The sequence below is a fragment of the Gadus morhua genome, chromosome 15 (assembly GCF_902167405.1).
Source record: "Gadus morhua chromosome 15, gadMor3.0, whole genome shotgun sequence".
Lineage (NCBI taxonomy): Eukaryota > Metazoa > Chordata > Actinopteri > Gadiformes > Gadidae > Gadus > Gadus morhua.
This window is the reverse complement of record NC_044062.1, coordinates 7,846,142-7,869,490: the sequence shown is the minus strand read 5'-3', so window position 1 is coordinate 7,869,490 and position 23,349 is coordinate 7,846,142. Positions and strand designations below refer to the sequence as shown.

At 48.1% G+C, this 23,349-nt stretch overlaps 1 protein-coding gene across 1 annotated transcript in view; it reads left to right on the top strand.

Moving 5' to 3' along the window:
* cdh23 (cadherin-related 23) overlaps positions 1–23,349 on the top strand; it is a 182,591-nt gene that overhangs the window by 31,911 nt on the left and 127,331 nt on the right. The window contains exons 4-6 of the mRNA XM_030378309.1: positions 6,340–6,482; positions 9,867–9,914; positions 11,141–11,233. Of these exons, the coding sequence (XP_030234169.1) occupies positions 6,340–6,482; positions 9,867–9,914; positions 11,141–11,233 (284 nt within the window). The remainder of the gene's footprint in view (positions 1–6,339; positions 6,483–9,866; positions 9,915–11,140; positions 11,234–23,349) is intronic.

Sequence of the window (23,349 nt, the reverse complement as noted above, 5' to 3'; positions counted from 1 at the left end):
TCAAACCAGCAACCTTCCGGTTAACAGCCAACACCCTCTACCTCCTATGCCGCGTGCCACCTGTTGTGTTGTTTTTGGTTCCGTTGCTTTGGTGTTCAAATGGAGCTTAATGTGGTATTGTGAGAGGATCATGAGAGCTCTACAGCTTGCCCCCCCGTTGACTGGAGGTTTTGGGAAGGTTAAACAAGGGACTGGACGGTAGGGCAGAAGTTCTGTTGCTTCAACAGAATACCCTGTCCTAATCTAATGTGTCACATGTTATTAGATGTATATCTCTATTTAATTGCATGGTCTTTATTTATGTACCGCACTATATACACCGCACAATATTTTATAACAAATTGTTTGATTTATTAACGTAAATCCGCCCTTTAGAAAACACTATCATGCTCTATCATCACAGTGTTTCCAAAATTGTATACAATTATGTTTTCATGCGCAGTTGATACTTTTCTTGGAGAGGGAGATGCATTTCGCCATTACAGCGCACAGTGAGTAATACAGCTCTTTAGCACAGACTATTGAACTCAGAGTAAGCACTGCCTTGGTGGTGTGAAGCTGGAGCACTTAGATGTACTGTAGATAAAAGTCAATCGTTCAACACAATCACAAGCTTTCTATTGTGCTGGTCCTTCACAAACGCATTCACTATTCAAGTACTACTACTATTCAGTTACTATTCAGTTCATTTTTAGTCACTATTTACTTGCAATTTAGTTAGTATTCCGTTACTATTTGGTTTATATTCAGTTACTATTTTGTTTATATTCAGTTGTTATTTGGTTCCTATTTAGATACTATATAATGACTATTCAGTTGCTACTTAGTTACTGCAGTTATTATTTTGTTATTGTTCTGACCGTTTTTAGTTATTATTCCGTTGCTATTAAGTAAAAATGCAGTTACTATTTAGTTACTATTTAGTTATAATTCAGTTGATATTTAGTGATGATTCAGTTGCTATTTAGTTATTATTCAGTTCAGGTTTAGTTATTGATTCAGTTAGTATTTATTGTGGTGTTTTGCTGCTGTGCTCATAGTAAACCAAACACACGTACACACTCATTTATATTCGCACTCTCACTCTGTAACACGCAACAACGCACCAACAAAACAACGTGCAACAAACCAGCCGGCAATGTTGTGGTTCTGAATCTGGTTTTACTCTCAAATATATTTTCTCCAGCCAAGTACCTCTTTGGGCAGCACAATATTTCTGTAGATGGAAAACAATGAGAATAAATAATGGATGTGCGTTGGAGTTGGTGTTTGCATTAACTTTTTAAGAGGTGGGGAGCAAATACTCGCAGTTTAATGAAAAAAGATCGGCTTGTGCTTCACCTATGATTTGTTGTCATCCATTAGAGCACCTTACCAAACGTATACGAAAGCATTCAGATCCAATCATTATGATGAGTTGGTATTCAGAACCAAATAGATTCAGGTGGAACTACGGGACATGGATCACAACCGATATCAAAACCACAAAAAGACAAAATGGCAGACATTCTTCCCCCAGCTCCCCCTCCCACCCTCCCACCCTCCCGCCCTCCAGCCCTCCCGCCCTCCCGCCTAGCCCGCGGGCTACCAGGACCCCTGTCTCAGGACCCTGCTCTGGATGCTGAGGCAGCCCTCCTCCCGCCCGCCTGTCTCTCTTCATGTGCGTCTCTGACGTGAGTGATGGACAGTCTGGACGCGCTGGGGCTCCGGTGTGTTGATGCTGCCGCTGCTGACACACGTGAAAGAACTCTTTTGTCAGTTGGGAGGCGCCGCCGTCATTTGAGCGGGCCGGCTGCCTCGGAGTCATCGGCTGCGCTCGCCGAGACGAGTCATCAAGTATTCATCAGGGCCCTGTGTGTATCACAGCCGGCCCCCCCGGCCCCCCCGGCCCCCCCGGCCCCCCCGGCCCCCCCCGGCCCGCTGTCCGGCGGCGGGATGCCTGGCCACCGAGCGTGACCCTGCCTCGCCTCGCCTCTGGCTTTGTTGGCCTCTGCCGGCTCCAACGATGTGTTACGCTGTGTTGAATTAACCTGTGGAGGTGCACAATGAGGGCTATGCACCAGCACGCACACACACACACGCATGCGTGCACGTAAACGCATGTGCGCGCGCACTAACGCATAAACGAACACACACAAACTGATACAACCCGCACACAAATGCACGCACACACACATACGCGCTCACACACAAACTGATACACACATACACACACACACATAGACGCACACATAGACACACACACACAGTCACAAACGCACACCTGAGACCCTGATCCTGTTCACTTTCTCCTCACACTGGGTCTGTGGGAAGGATGAAAAACGACCGGCTATAATTCACATCATATCTCAAACGGTGGTCCTGACACCACATGTCCCCCTGAATCAGCCCCTGGATGGACTGGAGGCCCCCACATGTCAACCATTTAATAAACAGAGGCTCCCCCCTGATGCACTCCCCCACACACACCCGGCCCGGGCCCGTCCGCCAGCTCCGGCCCGGAGCGGGGTCGCTATCCCAGGCTGCCACACACGCCTCCTATTGATCCCCAGGGATTGATGCTGTAGGGATTGATGCCCCGGGTGGAGTGATTTAGCCCCCCTGCTGGCCTCCCTAAAACACAGCAGAGCTAAATAAAACACAGGCGACGCCGTGAAGGGGGACGCCGCGTCGCATGCCCCTCTCCCTCCTTTTCCTCCTCGTACCTCTCTTCCATCTCTTCCTTTTCTTCCTCCTGGTCCTCCTCGTCCTCATCTTCATCCTTCTCTTTCTCCTCTTCCTCCTCGTCCTTCCCTTCCTCCTTTTCCCCCGGCCCGCCTCTTCCTCCTCCGCTTCCTCCGCTTCCTCCTCCCCCTCTTTCTCCTCATTCTTCTCTACCTCCTCTTCCTCATTGTCCTCCTCTACCTCCTCCTTTTTCCTCTTCTTCCTCCTCTTCCTCCTCTTCCTCTTCCTCCTCTTTCTCCTCCTCTTCCTCCTGGCCGGCCTCTCCTCCTGGTCCACTGCGGGCCGTCAAAGCTGCTTCATGTGTCCGCACTACTCCTTCCCGCGGTAGACATACTAAACAAGCCCAAAAACCCCTGATGCCCATTTTAGGGAGCTGCACATGCCCAGTGAATGCCAAGAGAAGGTTCCATCAGGTTGAGTCTGCTCTGCCCGTTTCTGCATCCAGTCTGAATGCCTCCACAGGCTTACGATCTTTTTATTCTCAGTCATGAAAGTCCCTCTCCGGTGTGAGTTCTCCGGACGTTTTTTCTTTCTCCTCTCTCCAAGATTTTTGTATTAACCACAGAGCGATCCCCTCCTGCAGGGAAGCTGTTTATAGGTCAGGGCCACCTGTGAGGTAGCTGGCCTCAATGTGTTTATCTGCTCACCTTTGTGGAGCCCCGCGTTTTTTCCGGGTCACCCTGTCTGGAAAACATGGAGTGAGAGAGGCAGATAGATATAGGCTGGGGGGGGGGGGGAGCGAAGGAGAGAGGGAGAGAGGGAAGGAGAGAGAGAGAGAGAGAGAGAGAGAGAGAGAGAGAGAGAGAGAGAGAGAGAGAGAGAGAGAGAGGAGAGAGAGAGAGAGAGAGAGAGAGAGAGAGAGAGAGAGAGAGAGAGAGAGAGAGAGAGAGAGAGAGAGAGAGAGAGAGAGAGAAATTGGTTTTCCCAGTTCATCGCTCTTGTCAGATGAGCGGGGGGGTTTTGTGGCGTCGAAGAGAAGGGGAGGGGAGGTGTTAATGTGCACTGTATCATGCATAACAGTAATACTGGCATCACTTGCCGCTAAATAGTGTCATTTGTCAGGGGAAAAGGCTGTGTGCCACACTGTTATAGATAAGCACCAGGAGACTGCCTTCACACACACACACACACACACGCGCGCGCGCGCATGCACACACACACAGATACACAGATACACACACAAGCACACACACACACACACACACACAGTGTGTCACATTCGGTCACGCACACGCTAGCGCAAATCAACACACACACTCCAACTCTCTTTCTCCTCAAGACACACAGCCCTCGTAGATTTATCAAACAGCCCTCGGTGTGTGCATGTATATCCTGGCCCAGGCCCCGGGGAGGAGGAGGTGAAGTCCTCCGAGAGCTCCTCTGTGTGCCAGCGTGTACCGTGGAGTTAATCTCCTCCGCTCTGCGGAGTGCGCCGCACTATCAAACGGCCATTTGTTATTCTTCACGTGAACACATGTCTCGCCACATGAAGCGGGCCATTCTTCCTCAGCCCAGCGCTCGGAGGAAACCAAGAAAAAAGAAAAACACAATTATTGATGACCGTGTGGTAAAATCCTTAATTTGCAACGTCTTCCACCAAAGTATAACTCATATCAAAGCAGTTGATTTGCATAAATCTCATTAGCCGCAATGAGAGGGGTTCATAAATCGTTACATTAATTAGTCATTTTGCCACCTTTCATGGTGAAATGAAGTGTATTAATAAGCGAGGGGGCCGGGTGAGTGTGGAGGCTAATTGGTCGTTGTGTTAAGCAGTTCTGGCCATCCTTGACAGGGGGGATAGAGTTTGACTTCTCCTCTGTTGTCTGAGGTAGGGAGATGTGTGTGTGTGTGTGTGTGTGTGTGTGTGTGTGTGTGTGTGTGTGTGTGTGTGTGTGTGTGTGTGTGTGTGTGTGTGTGTGTGTGTGTGTGTGTGTGTGTGTGCGTTCCTTCCTTTTATTAAACCTTCATTTAACCAAGTTAAAGTCTTATTGAGATTTGAAATCTCTTTTTCAAGAGAGACCTGGCCAAGAAGGCAGCGTAAAACAAACAAATACATTTAGTTTCGCACAAACAAAAAACCAACAACTTATAAACTGTTTAAAGACAGTTGTGTTTACCTGTGAGGGTATGTGTTATATATGTGTGTGTGTGTGTGTGTGTGTGTGTGTGTGTGTGTGTGTGTGTGTGTGTGTGTGTGTGTGTGTGTGTGTGTGTGTGTGTGTGTGTGTGTGTGTGTGTGTGTGTGTAGGCGTTTGTGTAGGCGTTTGTGTTTGTGTGTGTGCGTGTTCCATAGGAGTGCTCAAGTGCTCTTCAGTCAGTGTAAAATGGGAAAAGACCTGTATCTGCACTGCAGTGTGTATAAAAGATCAACACTACCGTGGTCTGTATTGTAAACACACTCAGTATCAGTTCATCCATTGTTTTGACCTGGACCTGGTCCTCATCACCTCTAGTCAGTGGCAGGACCCGGCCAGCCCGAGCACCCTCTCTGGGACGCCAGTAGCCCTGCGTCACAGAACTGAATGGCCATCTCCTTGGCCCCGCCCTTCCACTCTGACACATGTGTCCAGCATGGTAGATTAGCCATCCTGCCGCTGCTCCACCCCTGGGTTTGATTAGCCAGCCTGTCTGCGATCCTTGTCTGTGATGAATGAAGCCTGTGAACCGATACAGCTCCAATTAAAAGCACTCGGCCTCCCCGACCCTGTGTGTGTGTGTGTGTGTGTGTGTGTGTGTGTGTGTGTGTGTGTGTGTGTGTGTGTGTGTGTGTGTGTTGTGTGTGTGTGTGTGTGTGTGTGTGTGTGTGTGTGTGTATGTGTGTGTGTGTGCTGGTGTGTGCCGGTGAGAGGGTGTGTGTATGTGTGCGGGTGAGAGAGTATGTGCGTGTGTGTGCGTGCGGGTGAGAGGGTGTGTGTGTGTGTGTGTGTGAGCATGTGTGTGTGTTTGTGTACGTGCGTCAGCATGTGTGTGTGTGTGTCTACATGGCATATATATTTGATTGAACACATTACTTACTATATGTATAACCCTTTTTGTTCTTTGGCCATTACTGTTGTGCCCCAGGTTTTGAGCCAATGTGCTTTCTCTGCATAATTGAAAGTGCATGAATGCATCGCGTCGGTAACTGAAGTATTTCAAACTTATTCTCTTTATTTGGAACCATATTTTCTGTTTGCCTTTCTCCCTTTTGTATTCAGTAATTGGGCTATCCATACAAAATAATACAAAGAATACCTCTTTGGGAGATATTGTGTATTTGCTGTGAAATAAGAGAAATTGTACCTGGGATGGGAATTATTTTCTATGATCTATTATTTATTCTTTACTTTGCATTATAAACCACCTGCTGATACCGTGTTAAACCCCTTCTGCACACGTTACCCTCCCACAGCGTTTCAGAAGACAAACACCAACCACTGTAGTCAGTGATACAAGTGATGGAGATATTCTACCTCTGTTCAATTAATTTACCTGAACGTCAAAGACCTGCAACATTTTGTTTTGGTTTCTCTCTTTAACCACGCTGTGCTCTGGACTAGGATCATGTGACCTCGGCCCCATCATGTGACCTCGGCCCCATCATGTGACCCTGTGACCCTGTGTGTGTTCCAGGTTCCTCGGTCACCCAGCTAAGGGCCGACGACCCTGAAGGTGAGCCCCTCATCTACGGGGTGGTGGGTGAGGAGGCCATGAGGTACTTTGCCGTGGACAGAGAGACCGGCGTGGTCTGGCTGAAACTGACCCTGGACCGCGAGGTGAGAACACACACACACACACACGCGTGTTCACACGCACACACGTCATGCTATGAGATGATCAATCTATTTGACGGACGCACGCACGCACAAATACACACACATAGACTACATACATGGGGCCCTATTTTAACGGTCTGAAACGCAAGTGGGAAGCGCAAAGCGCAAGTAGCTTTGTGGGCGGTTCTACGGCGCTATCGCAATTTTACAGGCGGATAAATGACACTTGCGTCATAGTGTCAAAAGGGTTGGTCTGAAGCAGCCTAGTTACCCATAGGTGTGGTTTGGGCGTAACGTCCAACAAACCAATGAGAGTGCCATCTCCCATCCCCTTTAAGAGCCATGAGCGCATTTGAATCGGACGAGTTGATATTTTGACAGCGCGTCTGCAGTCTCCGATGAGACAGATGCACATGAATTTCAAACTGCAAATGGCTCAGTTTATTGCCAAATAATATGGCCTAATTCACACATGGAATGAGGGGTTTTCTTCCACAACTTCAGAAATACTGAGTCCTCAAATAAATTTCGGCAAAGAAAACGTATATGATATAACATATGATATGCGGTAACTGTGGTTCTATTTAATGATATACGCAATACATTATAAACATTGTTTCTTATCAGTATTGTATGCTATCCTAATATGCATGTGTCCCCGCGGTAATAGACATTGCCATTGATTGTATTATGCGTGTTTAGTTTGCGTGTGTTTAAACTGAGCACACACGCACGCCCGCATTCATTCATTCTTTTTAACAATCACTCGCGGTAAAACAATGTTTTTCACGATCAAATACTCATCAATCCTAAATGCTATGGGCATGTAGGCCTACACGATGTCTCTGTCAAGAAAATATGTGTTTGCTGTACGGTGTTTGCAGATGCATTGATTTAAAAGTACAACTTATTACCGCTGCATCAGCTGTTCTTTCCCAAATAATTTACCAAGAATGTGCGGCTAGGTAGATGGGAGAAGCAAAGTGTATGCGCAAGGTGCACAAGCAATCCGTATGCATCGCATGCGCATGTATGCATGCGCCCTTAAAATAGCATCTGAACAACGCGCCACTGACTTTAAATCAGGTATTTCCTGGTCAGTAGCGCAATGGTATTCAGAAACGGCAAAATACCGTTTGCGCCAGAACACGCCTCCTCCTTCCGCCAAACCGCCCCTTGGGGCGCATGATCAATCCCTAATTTACCGGCGAGTGGCGGTGGTGGGAAAAGAACGCTCTGCGCCAGTTGTAGACTAGAAACACATACAAACACACACACACACACACACACATATACACACACACACACACACACACACACAAAAAATTACACAGACACACGTAAACAAACATGAATAAATAACACAAAAACTCACATGCACAATTTGAAACATACGCACACACACAAGTATGTATTCGGGATACATGTATGCATACTAGAGGTATAAACGGTATAGAAAGTACACCGCTGTGAATTTGCACAGCGGTGCAAAAGGTATGGATTTTGACGTTACCGTGAGACCGGTGTGACCGCTAGATAGTCTTGTGTGTGACGCATTATAAAGTAAGTAACACGTTAATAAAGTAACATAACTACTTTTTCATGTAAAAACTAAGTTACGCGCAACTACTGAAAATATGGTAACAAAATGTAGTTCGTTTTTCAATTCGGCCCAACGTTTCTTTTCCCAGGGATAGATTTGACAGCGATACTGCCTTCTCAGGCAGCATGCTATTGCGCAAGCACTCAGGCGAGCTTGCTGTGTGCCTGCGTGCTTGCGCAATAGTCCCTTATGAGCTCTCATTCCACACCGTACGAGACAAACGCTGGTAGAGTGAAGCTGTCTCTGCATCTCAGACATCGCTTCCGCAGGCATTTTTCCAATGCCGTGTAAGGACATGGTTCCCTTTCAAAATGTCCATAGAAAGGGCTTTAAAGAGATGGTCAAAACACTCGATCCCAGGTACGCATTACCTGCCCCCACACACTTCAGCCAAATTGAGATGCCAAAATAATACGACAAGATGGAGCAAGCGGAGAAAGAAATTCATACTATTAAATATTTGTGTTATCAGAGATGGAAGTATCTTCAGAAAAGATTTAGCATTTGCTATGCAGTTTTGCTGCCTAACCAGTATTTTACCCAGTCAGAAGCATTTACATCGAAATTAGAAGATAAGATTAACATACCGTGATATAATACCGTTACCGTCTATGCCTCAAATCATACCTTGATATACATTTAAGTCCATACCGTACAGCCCTACTGCATACACACATTCAAACACACAGAGACACACACACACACACTCTGGAACAGGGATGGGCAACTGGCGGCCCGGCCCGCATCCTAACTCAGTGCGGCCCGCATCCTCACTCAGTCAGGCCCGCACATAATAAAAAAATAAATAAAAAAAAAATAAAATAATAATAATAATAATAATAATAATTGATAGAGTTACAGAAAACTCGGTCAAGAAAGATGAGAAGAATTCATAGAATTCGAAGGCAAACCCATGCGTCTAGTTTGCTTAGAAGCGATATCAGTCATTAAAGGTATCCATTTAAGTCGCCACTACAACTACTACAACTGCTTGTTGGGTTTGAGTTCATTGAGTTATTGCACTTAATGTTGGGCCACTGTTTTTCAGTTTTTTGACTTCATTGAATGATGATGTATGTGAGCCCTTTGCACTGATAAAAATACTGACCATTCCTGTGGCTGTTTGAGCATGGAAAACATGAAATGAATGTATGTTGGTTCAATTAACATACCGTGCATAGGTTATGATTCTGGATGATTTTTGAGGTTGTGGCCATCCCCAAAATGCACCAGAATACAGGAAATCATATATACCAAATTCAAAATTGTGTAACTTCTCTCAGCTCACGTTTAGTTGAAGTGTGCAGTCATGTGGCCCTCCGATGGTTATGATGAAAAATGTGGCACTCTTTATCATGAAAGTTGCCCATCCCTGCTCAGGAACATACAAACCCGTCAATCAATCGGCAAAGCAAAAGCGATGCATTCTGCAAGAAACATAGGGGACAATTTTAAAAATGGAGGACGGAAAGTGAATTATGGAGTGATGAAAGAGGGGAAGAAAGGGTGAGAAGACATCCAATATTCCCTGGTCAAAGATAGGGAGAATTATACGAGAAAGGCTTTTGAGCTCAGAGTGCCGTCACTCTATTTTGCGTCTGCGTGTTGTTTTATTATATCTACATAAAGCCTATACTGATGTCTCTCTCTCTCTCCATCTTTCTCTCTCTCTCTCTCTCTCTCTCTCTCTCTGTCTCTGTCTCTCTCTCTCTCTCTCTCTCTCTCTCTCTCTCTCTCTCTCTCTCTCTCTGTCTCTGTCTCTGTCTCTGTCTCTCTCCCAGTCTGTGTCACAGATGCAGGTGGAGTTCTCCGTGAGTGACAGCCAAGGGGTAAGAGTTTCACTTTGATTACCACAATGCCCCCCCCCCCCCCCCCCCCCAACTCCTCACCCCACTACCCTTCCTGGGGACAGTGGGACTAAAGGACTCAAATGGACCTCAAATGGACCTCACTCATACTCATCCTGACACCTATCTCTCTCCCAGACTTCAACCCTCCGCTACGGCCCTTCCTGTCAGTGACTTAACCCTGGCTGGTAACGGCCAGCACATGAAGGCCCCGGTGGCTTTTCGAGCCCAGTTCAGCCACAAAGATTTGCAATGAAACTGCTTGCAACTGGCGACCTTACAAGAGAATCACAACATAGCGTTCTGAATCTGGAACTCCGACATGGCTGCAGCGAGCCACAGCATGCAGCTGTATGTGGTTATAGAGACCCAGTGCTTACATTAACGTGAAGCCAGGAGCTGGAAGCCCCTCCGAAAACAAAACCCAAACCTCAGGGACTGTAGTCCAACCGGAGAGATACTCGAGATAACGATAAGGGCTCCCCTCTCGCTAATCTAAATGTGTGCGTCAATCTCTTGAGGCCCCAATGCAACTAATGTATGCAATGGTTAGTAATTAGTATGCATTGCTCTTCCCATGCTTTAGGGGGTGCTATACGGAACCTTTTAAGTAATTTATAACATTGTTCTGGTGCTAGTAAATCCGAGTTAAAATGGATATCTCGAACTGTGTTCTTCACTCTTCGTCACTCCGTTACTTACCATTTATCCTTATATTATATAACAAACATAATGGCAAGGGCTTCAGATGGTCTGCGACCAGCCAGTCCAATCCGCTGCAGGGTTCTCTGCAACCTCCTAAAACTGAAGCTCGGACTGGTCCTCATCTAGGGGGGGGCAGTGTGCGCACGGAGTGGGGCACTGCCGTCGCTATGTAGGGTTTTGCGGTGACTGCGACTTGATGCCTGGACTCTCCTTATGGTTTACCGGCCCGCACCCCATCACCCATTTAAAATGTTTTGCCTGTATGAACAGTATGTATGATAACCTGATCATCCCTGGAAGGAGGGATCCCCCACTCTCCGTAACTCCTCAAAACTCTTTCCTTGCTAATTAAGGGAGTTCTTTTTTTGCCCTCTGGGGGGCTAGGGTCAGGGGGTGTCATAAATAGATGTCCTGTTAAGCATTTTGAGGCTGTACCTATGATTAAGGGCTACACAAATAAAATGGAATTTATTTGAAACTCTCTGCTCCCATCTCCTCCACAGGTGGTCAAAGACACGGTGAACATCCTTATCGGGGACGTCAACGACAACGCGCCAAGCTTCCACGGGCTGCCGTACACCGTGCACATCCCGGAGGTAAGGCCCCCCCCCCCCTTACACTTTTTCAGTTATTCTTGGGGTGGTTTATTTCCCGGTCGTGTCAGCCATTACCGGAGCAGAACGTGAGTTGGGGAAACGTGTCTGCGTCGGTCGAGGCGTGATGCTGGAGAGGGACTAGACCCCGTCTTCGTGAAGGCTGATCTGAGCAGCATACATAATCAATCGAATTCTAAATCAGTCTTTGGTCAGATTGTAAAACGAATTTGGTTTGGATATTCTTGAATCAAGCCGGACCGCAACCGGCCGGCAAAACTACCGGAACACGTTCTGACCAACGCGTCCCAGACATAATGCCTGGTCACTCAGACTAGCCATGATTCACTATGACCCATATAATGAAAACTAAGCATCACCAATCATACCTAAGTACGAAACCACTTCATCTTTTAGGCTATTCTTCTAGTTGTGAATAGCTCATCTCTTCAGTGTCCAAATCCTCCCTCTGCCTCTGCTCTGCGCGGTGCCTTCCTATGCGTCTCCCCCAGCCCCTTGGCAGAACCCTCCCATTGTGTGGCTCTCCTTCTCGCCTCTTTCTTAAAGAGAATAGGAGCGACTGCACTTGAATTCTGCGAGTCCTGCGGTGCAGACCTCAATCTCACTGCTCTCCCCCCAGCTTCTGTGTCTGCGGTGCCTCTAAAGCCGTCGCCCCTCAGCCTCCGTCTCCCCAAGCCTCGCCCGCCCCCAATCTAATCCTTGATATGAAGTAATTGCCAGTGTGAAGTGGAAGACTTCAAACAGAGGGCTGAAATCTATCACGCACACACACACACACACATACAAACACACACTTTCAGACACACATGCACACAAACACACAAACACACCCACATGAGAACATACATACACACACGCGCACACACACTTTCAGACGCGCAAACACACCCAGATGAGAACACACACGGACACACACACTTAGGACACGCACGTTTTGTTGTGTTTATATTGAGCGCACAGCCCTTGTCCGAGTCTTCGCCAAATCTTCAAAGCCACCGGCTTTCTCTGCCGCTGAATCCATATAGTCAAGCAAACAAATAGAGAGGAATAGAGAGGACTGTTTTGACCAGGCCGTTTAGCCCATTGTTCATAAAGAGGTGCTCTTAGGGCTGGCATAATCACTGCTAGGAGGTGTGGAACCTGGACATAAAGAATTTGCTTTAAGCCAGGCAAAATGATGGCAGGGGGCGAGCAAGAAGGGGTCATTAAAGTGAGCTGTGTTCGGCCCCAGCTCTGGTAAAATATGGTTAGTCCTGCAGCATTTCTCTGAGAATTACAACGCGTCAGCTCTACCTGCTGAATGTCTGAATGGGACGAATTGGGGTTTTAATGAAGCGGGCCTGAATACCTTAAGAGCTATTAATGTGTTAATTAACTCAGATCTCCTGCAGTTTAAAACTAGCTGTCATGCAGTTTAGCCTACACTGGTCGCAAAGTAGTTCAGTGGTCTTGGTACTGTATAAGTGCCACACATGCACATACACATTCACACACCCACATTCACACATGCACGGGCACAAGCACACCGAGAATTAAATGGTTGTTTAATAGTCTAGGAATTAGAAGTTGGTTAAGCACAGTATTCTTGTGCCTAACCTTTGATTGCATCAGACGTCTCTTGCTTTCTTCTGAGATCAAGGTGACCCAGTGACTCTCTATACAGAATCTAAGATGCAAGCCAGAGTTGGCGCCATACCTTAAAAAAGATATTCATTGAAGTTTTCTTGGGGACTTGGTGTGTGGGTGGCGTGTGTGTGTCATGTGTGTCATGTGTATGTCATGTATGTGTATGAGGATGTGTCTGTGTGTGTGTCATGTTGGTGTGTGTGTTGGTGCATGTGCGTGCATCGGTGCATGTGTGCGTTTGTGTGTGTTTGTGTGTGTGTGCATGTGTGTGATTGTGTGTGTGCATGTGTATGCGTGCGTGTGTGTTCTTTCATCCTGTTTCCCTTGAGCCCCAACGTTTTTCAGCCTCTCATGATGGCTCCCCCCCACAACCTCTGAGCCCCCCATTGCTACAGTCTCATTACCAGGGCGACCCCAGGTGACCCCCCCGCTGGGTAAAGCAAACACCATGTGACATCACTCAACCTGTTGCTCTATGGACGCCTTCCGCTCACCGACCAATCAGGGCCAGCCGTCATCTAAGGCAACACTACTCAAGACAGGCAGGCAGACAGAAAGACAGACAGACAGACAGACAGACAGACAGACAGACAGACAGACAGATAGACAGACAGACAGACCGACACAGACAGACAGACAGACAGACAGACAGACAGACAGACAGACAGACAGACAGACAGACAGACAGACAGATAGACGGACAGACAGGCAGATAAGTAGGCATACAGGCAGACAGACACATAGGCAGAGAGACAGACAGACAGGCAGACAGGCAGACATAGAGACAAGGAAGGTAGACAAGGCAGGTAGATAGGCAGACAGACAGACAGACAGACAGACAGACAGACAGACAGACAGACAGACAGACAGACAGACAGACAGACAGACAGACAGACAGACAGGGGTTTTGTGTGGCCCGGCAGTGTAGTGCTGGTGTCAGATGACCTAGAGGGACTGCTTAGTGCGTGGCGGTAACACGTTTTGTGGAAGCATGGCTTTTAATTTGTGGCTCTATAAAGAGTTAGGAGAAGAGCAGGTGGGCCGCTCGCATTCTCTCTGTCTGCGCTAATGAGCTGGACCGCAGATTTACTGCGTGCACATCGTCAGACAGACCCCCAGACTGCAGCAGCACCAGAGACCGACTGCTCCGTGCCCCATCTCCACCTCCCCCCCCCCCCCCCCCCCCCATCTCCACCTCCCCTCACTAACGCAACAGATGGGCAGGATCTCAACTCTGTTTGGGGACGGGAAGTCATTCTGCAAAATACAGAGTGAGGGGTGCTTTCTCCACATTTTCCCCCACTCTTCCACAACCTTCCTTGTGGAAAAAACAACAAACGAGACATCTGAAACTCTTTCAGTGGCCTCGGCTTGATGGGGAGTGAGTGTGTGAACGCTGATTGTGGCAACGCCGCTTTGAGGCAACTTGGCCGGTTTCATTCCAAACAAAGAGAAACAAATGACAGCAACCTGCCTCTCTCGCCCTCCCTCGCCAACTCTGGTACCCTCTCTCCCCACATCAGAGGACCCTCTCCCCGTCTGTGATGCCTAAACACGCCAACGCTAATGGCCAGCCAGCCACTTACCGTCGCACTGTTTGCCGATGATGTCCTGCTGTTTTCCTAGATTTCCATCTGACCGTATCTCTTCTCATTGGCTCGTTGCTCTTTCACTACGGTTCAAGCACACACAAACACACACACACAAGCGCACACAGATTCTTCCGAAGCAAACACACATTGTAGGGCACACAGGTACACATAAACAAGGCACACAACACACACACACACACACACACACACAGACACACACACAACGCCTCCAGGGTTCAATGGCACAGCTTTTTGAGATGTCTGTCCAATTGTGGTTTGGACCCCCCCCCCCCCCCCCCCCCCCCCCACAGTATTTATTCACCACACCGCAGTGGGATCCAACTATCGATAACACCGTAGTGAGGACCGGCAGATGGTACGGCTGACTCTGGATCAGGGAGCATGCATATAGTCCAGCCTTGACGCATTGAGTATATTGGCAAAGGGGCAGACAGAGAGTGATAGATAGCCTCAGTTTGAGCTTATCTGTTTACTGTCCTCCGTTCTGTCAAGCAGGCAGGCAAATCCCTCCTCAGCCTCTATTTTTCTGCTGGCCATATCTCAATGCCCACTCCAAGCTAAGCCCTTATGAACTACAGCCCGCAATACCAAGCGCACCCTGATGTATGGCCCAAGATAATTATTCAAGGGCTAGCACAATAAAAACGATGTGAGATTCATCGGGTTATTCGCTCTCCTTTGTCTCCCTGACACAAAATGGAGTACGTATTACAACGTGTATTGGATGAGAGCAGAGAATCACTTCACCCCTTTTTCCAGCCAGTCCAAGCACACCTTTTACCTCGTTGTTCGACCGCATCCATTAATGAAACGGCTTGGCTAACAAGCAGTATTTTCACAAGTGCATGAATACAAATATGATGCATGCAAGGCAAACACTAAAAATGGCCATAAAGCTGTGATAATGTCATCGTTCCGAGCCCTGCGACACTGCCCAGCCGTTAATGAGGGCTCTGGGAGAGAAAAAAGTCACACGTGAAAGTCGATGTCCACTCCAGGTAGGAGACAGATGAATCTCTCTCGATACCCCTTTTCCTCCTCCTCACCCGTGTTCACTTTGGGGGAAAAATGCATTCATTATGGCTCTCCCCATGCCCCCATCGCAATCCCTCACAGTCCCTCACAGCCAGACCTCTGGGATTAGGGCAGCCAAAGGAAATGCATTTTTGCAGCACTGGAGAGAGAGGAACAATCTTTTTGGACCTTCATGCTGCTCCTATATGTATGACTAATGTGTTTGAGGTTTGCAAGGGCTCCCCTGGGAGACATGAAAGAATAAAACAAGGCTATTGTATCGAAAGAAAAACGGCATGTTGGAAATTAGTGTCGTGCGATAATGAGATGTGCCCAGCAATGGACGTTTTTATTGCTCTTTATTATTTGTGAAACACAGAAGACAATTCACACAAGTGTACCCTGATCTGCAAATATTTGGTACTTAAAAAAATTATATCCCCACGGATATTTCATGATCCACGAATACACGTTTTTAACTTGTGTCTTGTAAAAAAGCTTTACACAATTTGCGTCACATACACACCCACAACCACGCAATCACACATACACACACACACACACACACACACTTGCACACACATGTGCACACACGCATACATACACATGTGCGCACTAACAGAAACATGTGAGAGCTAACAAACACTCACACACACACATGTGCACACACGCAAATACACACATGCATACACGTGTGCACACTAACACAAACATGTGCAAGCTAACGCACACACACACACACACACACACACACACACACACACACACACACACACATACACGCACACATACGCACTCTGCCATGGCTAGGACTTGGATTAGCCCACGATGATATTTGGTATCATCTCCCCTGGTCTCTCCAGAAGTGTAATTGAATGGAGAGGATGCTTGGCTGAGTAGCGGCTGGCTGACAGGCCCCATCCTCAGGGATAGTCCTGACACTAAGAACCTCAACCAGGTTCAGAGGGACAGCTTGTGGAGGAGAAGTAAAAGAGCAGAATATGACAAAGATAGCAGAATAAACCTGGAGTGGGCATACAAGTGCACATGGCTCCTGAATTTTGTTGAGGATTGTATGTAACGTTCCCGTACAGGTTCACTAATGGTCTAGCAGGATCTGACAGGTTGTCACTACTGGCTGGGACATGTTAATTAAATGTATGTTGCAATGTTTCCTTTCTACAAACATTTGCTGTAATTAGAAGGAGATTCTTTTGGTTTCCTGGGTTCTTGTGTTTCCCCAACGTTAATACGCGCTGTCGTGTTATCTTCTTTTCTTTCAGCGCGGTTCAGACCTTGAAAGTTTATCGACCGCCCTCACTTACTCAATCTGCCTGCTGTTCTATTCATCCGTTTCATTGTCTGAGCTCAGACCCAAGTTGATAAACGTCCAGGTCATAGGTCATATGGCCATTAACCATTGAATTTGGTTTATTCTGTGCTTTCTTGTGCCTGTAAACTCTTGGGGTTAAAGCCTTTCGCCAATGGTCGCTATTGCTTTAGCGTCTATTATCTCCAGTTGCATCATACATTTACATCTATATTAAGGGCATTTAGCAGACGCTTTTATCCAAAGCGACTTACAATAAGTACATTTGTCAGAGTAAGTAGAAACAATATATCCCTGTCGGTACAGTAAGGATGAGAACCAAGTGCCAAGCACTAACAGTTGTTAGGTTAACCCATTCCCTGTGTACAACAAAGATACCTAGGATAAGATGCTGCACAATGCAAGTACTATATATATGCACGTAGGCCTACACATTTTATTTGTTAAATTCTAAAGCATTGAACATTTTTATTGATTTTTCGTTGGTTCCAAGGTTGCTTCTACGAAGTCTCGAGCATTTGAGTTTGAGTGTTTATCTGTTTGTCCATTCGTGGCACGCATGACGGGGAGACAAAACGGCCGAGAGTCTAAGTCTCGAAATCCCTAAAGATCTCTCACACGGATGTCTAAATTAGATGATGAGACTATTGTAACCGCATGCAGATTGCCTTTAAATCAATTCAAAGACTTAAACATTATTTCAAAATGAAATAGTTCCATTAATATGGGTCAAGTCCAATTTATGTTTTGATGGACGTAGGATGCACAATTTCTGCCCATTTTGCTCCATCTGCCCATGTGATTATCTGACAGCATTGATTAGAGCATGCCACATCATTTCATTACCCTGGACTATTCACGTACCACACTGCGTGGGAGAGACCGAGTGTGTGTATGTGTGTGTGTGTGTGTGTGTGTGTGTGTGTGTGTGTGTGTGTGTGTGTGTGTGTGTGTGTGTGTGTGTGTGTGTGTGTGTGTGTGTGTGTGCGTGTGTGTAAGTGTACAAGTGTGTGTATGAATGTGTGTGAGGGAGTGTGTGTATGTCCATGCATGCTCAATGTGAGAGGGTATCATTTATACCCAGATGCACCCGGATGTACGCACAGTTTGAAATTCCAGTGTCCACCTCTGAGTCAGGAGTGAGAGTCTAAGAGCAACACAGCAGGGGAGAGGGATTCGGACAAACATTCTCCCCTGACCAGTCCAGAGAAGGCATGATGGGGGGGGGGGGGGGGGAGCGGGAAATAACAAGGCATGGACATCAGGTCTGCTGCTGCTGCTGCTGCCTGCGCACACCAGAGAAAATCGCCTCCTCTTTCTCTCTTTATCTCTCAGGTTTTTTGGTCGTTTACTTTGTCCCGCTGAGCATGAAGAGCACCTTGATTCGCCCGTTCTGCAGACATGGGTGGAGATCCGTCTGTCAAGGCGGGCAGGTCTTAACCACGAGTGCCCATCTCAGGGTGCATTCACCAGAGAGAAAAGGGAGAGAGGGGAGGGGGGGAGGAGAGCAGGGGGGGGGGCGGCGGCCGAGCGAAAGACGGAGTGAGCGATTGTAGTGTGAGAAAGATGGCTTTCAGTCCTAAAAGCCATTAAAGTTTGATTCAACCACTCCTCACTGTTTGAATAAATCAACCTGTCGTTGACTTTCTTTCAACCCTGCAACCTCCTCCCCCCCTCCACCAAACCCCCCCAAACTGCAGAAGTCTCAACCTGCTTCACAGAGTTCTACATTCTTCTGACACTGATTTCTTTACATGCCGTGTGTGTGTGTGTGTGTGTGTGTGTGTGTGTGTGTGTGTGTGTGTGTGTGTGTGTGTGTGTGTGTGTGTGTGTGTGTGTGTCGGTATTTTGTGTGGGTGTGTGTTTGTGTGTGTGTTTGTGCATTTCTTTCTATATGTGTGTGTGTGTGTACTGTATATGCCTGTTTGTGTGTGTCTGTGTTAATGTGTGAATGTGTCTGTGTGTGTCTCTATGTGTTTATGAACATGTAGTTGGGCGTATGCCTACTTGTGTGTTTGTGTCTGTCTGTTTATATGTGCATGCCTTTTTGCGTGCGCTTTTGTATGCATGCAGCATTTTAAAGCATTCATGACGGAACCATGGTTCGAGCAACGCTAAGCCCTATGACTTGGCATGCATTCGGGGGGACGAATCTTCTCAGGCACCAGAAAAAGCTCAACAAACCTGGCGCATTGGCATTATAAAAATGGAAAGGCACACACCCTGCCTCCTCTCCAACACACTCCGCTCGCTCAAATCGTTTTGGGCCGTCTGCTCCACAAAGAGATTGCGGCCAGAGCAGAAGAAACGACGCGTGGTGAAGGAGCACAGAGGAGAGGAGAAGAGAGAGAATAAGAGACGACTTCGCAGGTGGAGCCTGCTGGGAGAGAGAAAGGTGGCGTTCTCCAATATCTCCTCTGTCTCATCCTGATTGTTTTCTCGGCGTCGCGTTGCGTGTTGTGTCTGTGTTCCCGCTTTAATTAATTCCTCGTAAACACCGGCTCAGGGGCGGAGACGGTCCCAGTCCGCCCAGCGCGGCCCAGTGCCGGAGATAATTAACATTATGATCATTGTTAGAAACCCGTTTACTGTTCTGCCATTTACGCCGTGATCCCAGAGGGTTGAGCGGCTATGAGGCGCCCCCCAGCCAAACAACCGCCACCGCCGCACCACCGCCGCGCCGCCGCCGCCGCCGCCCCTCGTCACAACGCTCGGCTGCTAATTACAGCTGGGAGCAGATGTTTTAGCTTCAACGTACGGCTCGGCCGTGTGAGCGGAGGTGTTGTTGCTGCGCTGTCTTTCGGGTCTGACGTGCGCTCAGCGAGAGCGTGCCTCTTCCCTTCACACCTTCCGCCGTGAGCAGGCCCGACGGATCGGCTCCGAACTTTTGGTTTGCTTGTTCGTTTGTTTGGTTGGTTGGTTGGTTTGTTGGTTATTGTGAGCGGATGCATTGACCGCACAGGGTGTTATGTAATGGATGGCAATGGATGAGTGCATGGTTGTTTCCCATGCCTTTACTTCCATGCCGAGTAAATCAGAGTTAATTGGATAGCAACGTCTCGACCTGCGTTCTTCTGTCACTCCATTACTAGATGTTATCCTTATATTTTAATCAGAACATGATACAGGGGTTGGTGGTTTGCTGTTGTTGTTTGTTTGAGGGGGATCCTTGTTTCAGAGGAGGGAAGCAGAATTATTTGCATTATTTTGTATTTCAACCGTACTTCACAGGGGTAAATCTAAAGTACTTTTTAGTCAAAATTCACAACTAATACGAACTATTGTGATATATGTTTCTCGTGACATTGACATGCCGTCAACATATTATCAATCCTGATTATCTGACTGTCACTGACAGTGCCGCTGATGCAATGTTGGCTCATCTCGGGCCCCAGTGGCCAATGACTCACACTGTAAATGTACTGAAGCCCCCTCCCCACCATCCCTCCACAACAACCCCCGCCTCTTCCCTCCCTCTCATCCCTCCCCCTCATCCCCCCCCTCATCCCTCCCCCTCTTCCCTCCCCCTCATCCCTCCCTCTCACCCCCCCCCCCCCCCCCTCATCCCTCCCCTTGCATGTCCCTCGTCTCTCCTGTCCCTCAAACACACGGCCGCTTTGATGTATAATTAAGTTGTGCACTGGGCCGTTCCTCTGTCCGTCGTTCCCCTCCTCTGTCTTCGGTCTCCGTGGCTTCCACCCTCCCTCCCTCCCTCCCTCCCTCCCTCCCTCACCTCGCCCCGCCCTCACCCCTTCCCCCCTCCCTCCCCAGGACACCCCTCTCTCCGGAGCACCATAAAGCAGCTCCAAGCAGCAGAGAGTGGGATGAACCACTCCCGGAGAGCCCAGGGAGGGAGAGACGAATATATCAGAGGTTTCTTTGGCAAGGGGAAGACAGTGTCACTTTGTGAAAGCACGGCCCTGGGAGAAATGACAGCAGACAGCGGCCCGAACACGGACCTCGGGTTAAACTGCTTGTCGGGGAGAAACAAACCAATCCATAAACAAATGTTGAAGCGGGCCGACTTGGCAGGGAGGGACGGAGAGAGAAAGATCCTTACTGCGGGGTTTCATCTGATGTGACATAATGTTACTCTTCCGCGGGGGCAGATGAGAGAGCAGGGTTGTGTAGTAAAAGGTGAACTTGGGTGTATGGGTTCATAAAGTGTGCTGACAAGAAAGCCCCTACAGACTCTATTAAACATTTTTACTAGCGATAATTTGTGACTATTCCAGACGCTTACACCTTCGTCTTCTTTGTGTGCTTATCCGCTTTTGGTCACTGTTCCCTGCTGGTAGCCCTATCAGTGATTCCCCATTCTCACCTAGTGTAGGATAGTATTATGACAGCTTGACATAGTGAATCATTTGCTAAATATGTTACAACTCAAGCACCGTATAATAGATTTGATTAGATGGAACGCCAGAATGGAATTGAATGGAAATAGATCCAAGCAAAACCGTGAACGCTTGGCGATGCAGCGGAACAAATTCAATGAACCAATAATTGGCATTCAATAAGCACCGATCCAACGCAACGGTTCTTATTGATCAGGGTTTACAGCTGGCTGGGATATTTCCAGGGTTAAGCCGATTTAGCGTGTTGCGATGAGTGCGACTGGATGCATGGATTCTCTCTTACGGCGAAACGGCAAGCTCCCCATCACCAATTTAAAATGTTTTGCCTGTATGTATGTATGGATGGATGGATGGATGGATGGATGGATGGATGGATGGATGGATGGATAGATGCCAATTATGGCATCCATTGCACTCCTGACGTCTTCGTTTTTTGCTTGCCCTCTGGGGGGCTAGGGCCTGTTAGACCCTTTGAGACTGTACCTGTGAGTAAGGGCTATACAAATAACATTGAATTGAATTGACTTCCACTTGTTGTGCACAATGCAGACCAGTCCTTGACCGTGGGTAAGAAGAGACGGCAGAGGCTGCTCTCCCCTGCTCTCTGACATGACAGCTCATGCCTGGAGGCTGCTGATGGCAGCAGGGGTGGGTGGGGTGGGGGTGGGAGGGGGGTGGTGAGGGGTGACGTAGGGGCACCGTCAGGTACAGGCAGCCTCTGCACCGCCAGCAGGGACTCTGGGGCCATCGAGGTCGAGGGGGGGGGGCAGCAGGGGCTACAGAGGAAGCAAACATGGCGAGGCAGGGGAGAGAGAGAGAGAGAGAGAGAGAGAGAGAGAGAGAGAGAGAGAGAGAGAGAGAGAGAGAGAGAGAGAGAGAGAGAGAGAGAGAGAGAGAGAGAGAGAGAGAGAGAGAGAGAGAGAGAGAGAAGGGGGAAAGCGAGCGGTAGAGAGACGGAGAGAGTGAGGGAGGGAGGCAGGGAGAGAGAGAGAGAGAGAGAGCCTAAGCAAGAGAGAGGGGATGAGAACGAGCGGTAGAGAGACGGAGAGAGTGAGGGAGAGAGGCAGTGATCCAGGGGGAGAGAGGGCAGTGATCAGGGTGATCTCTCTCCTTGTTGCCAGCCTGACCTTAACGACACGGTGGCGGCAGCAGGGCGTCTGGGTGGGGTGGGGGTGAGGGGCGAGGGGTGCGAGGGCGCGGCCGTTCAGCAGCTGCTCATTGTCAGCGCTCAGATACGGCCGCCGGCCTCACACACCGTGGAGAAAGGTCACCCAGTCTCCGCAGGACAGCCACGTCTCGCCGCAACGGAAAGTTCCAGCACAAGCAGAAATTCCACTTGCTTAACGAAGCGAGGCCTAATTGTTTAGGCTTTTGTGGCCAGAGTGGTTTTACCAAAGGCCTTACGACAGCAGTTTAGAAGTAGAAGCACTCTGAGACACTTTATACTTTTCGTCAAGTTTACGCTGTGTTGACGATCCTGGTGTGATTGTCTCAGAAGTTGTTTACATCAACTTGTTACAGGGCGGCATGTGGCTCAGGAGGTAGGGCAGGTTGGCTGGTTACTGAAGGGTTTCTAGTTCGATCCCCGGCTCCTCCTAACATGTCGAGCTGACCCTGAGCAAGACACCTCACCCTGACTGCTCCCGACGAGCTGGCTGTCGCCTTGCGTGGTTGACACCGCCCTCAGTGTGTGAACGTTTGCATGAATGGGTGAATGCAATATTGTAAAGCACTTTGAGTTGCCACTGGTTAGAAAAGCGCAACACACCAATTGACCATTTACTGGGAAATATCAGAGACTGTTGCGACCGAAGAAGAGACCTTAACTTGTTTGGATATTGACCATAATGTGTCGTTTTCACTGAAACCCGCTAATTTGAAGAAAATCAAAGTACACAAAGCAGGAGTCAGGGTTAAATTTCATATTTTGGTCATTTTTATCAAATATTGTTCAAATTGTTGGAGACAAATTCTCCATGGTAATATTTTTACACCAACAAACAATAAACATGGCTTGCTTAAGTTCATAAATTTGTCTAATTTCAGGCACACACACACACACACACACATACACACACAAACACACGCACACTGCGCTACACATCTACACATGGCACGTGAACACTCAAACCGGTCCCTGATGGCCCCCTGTGTCTA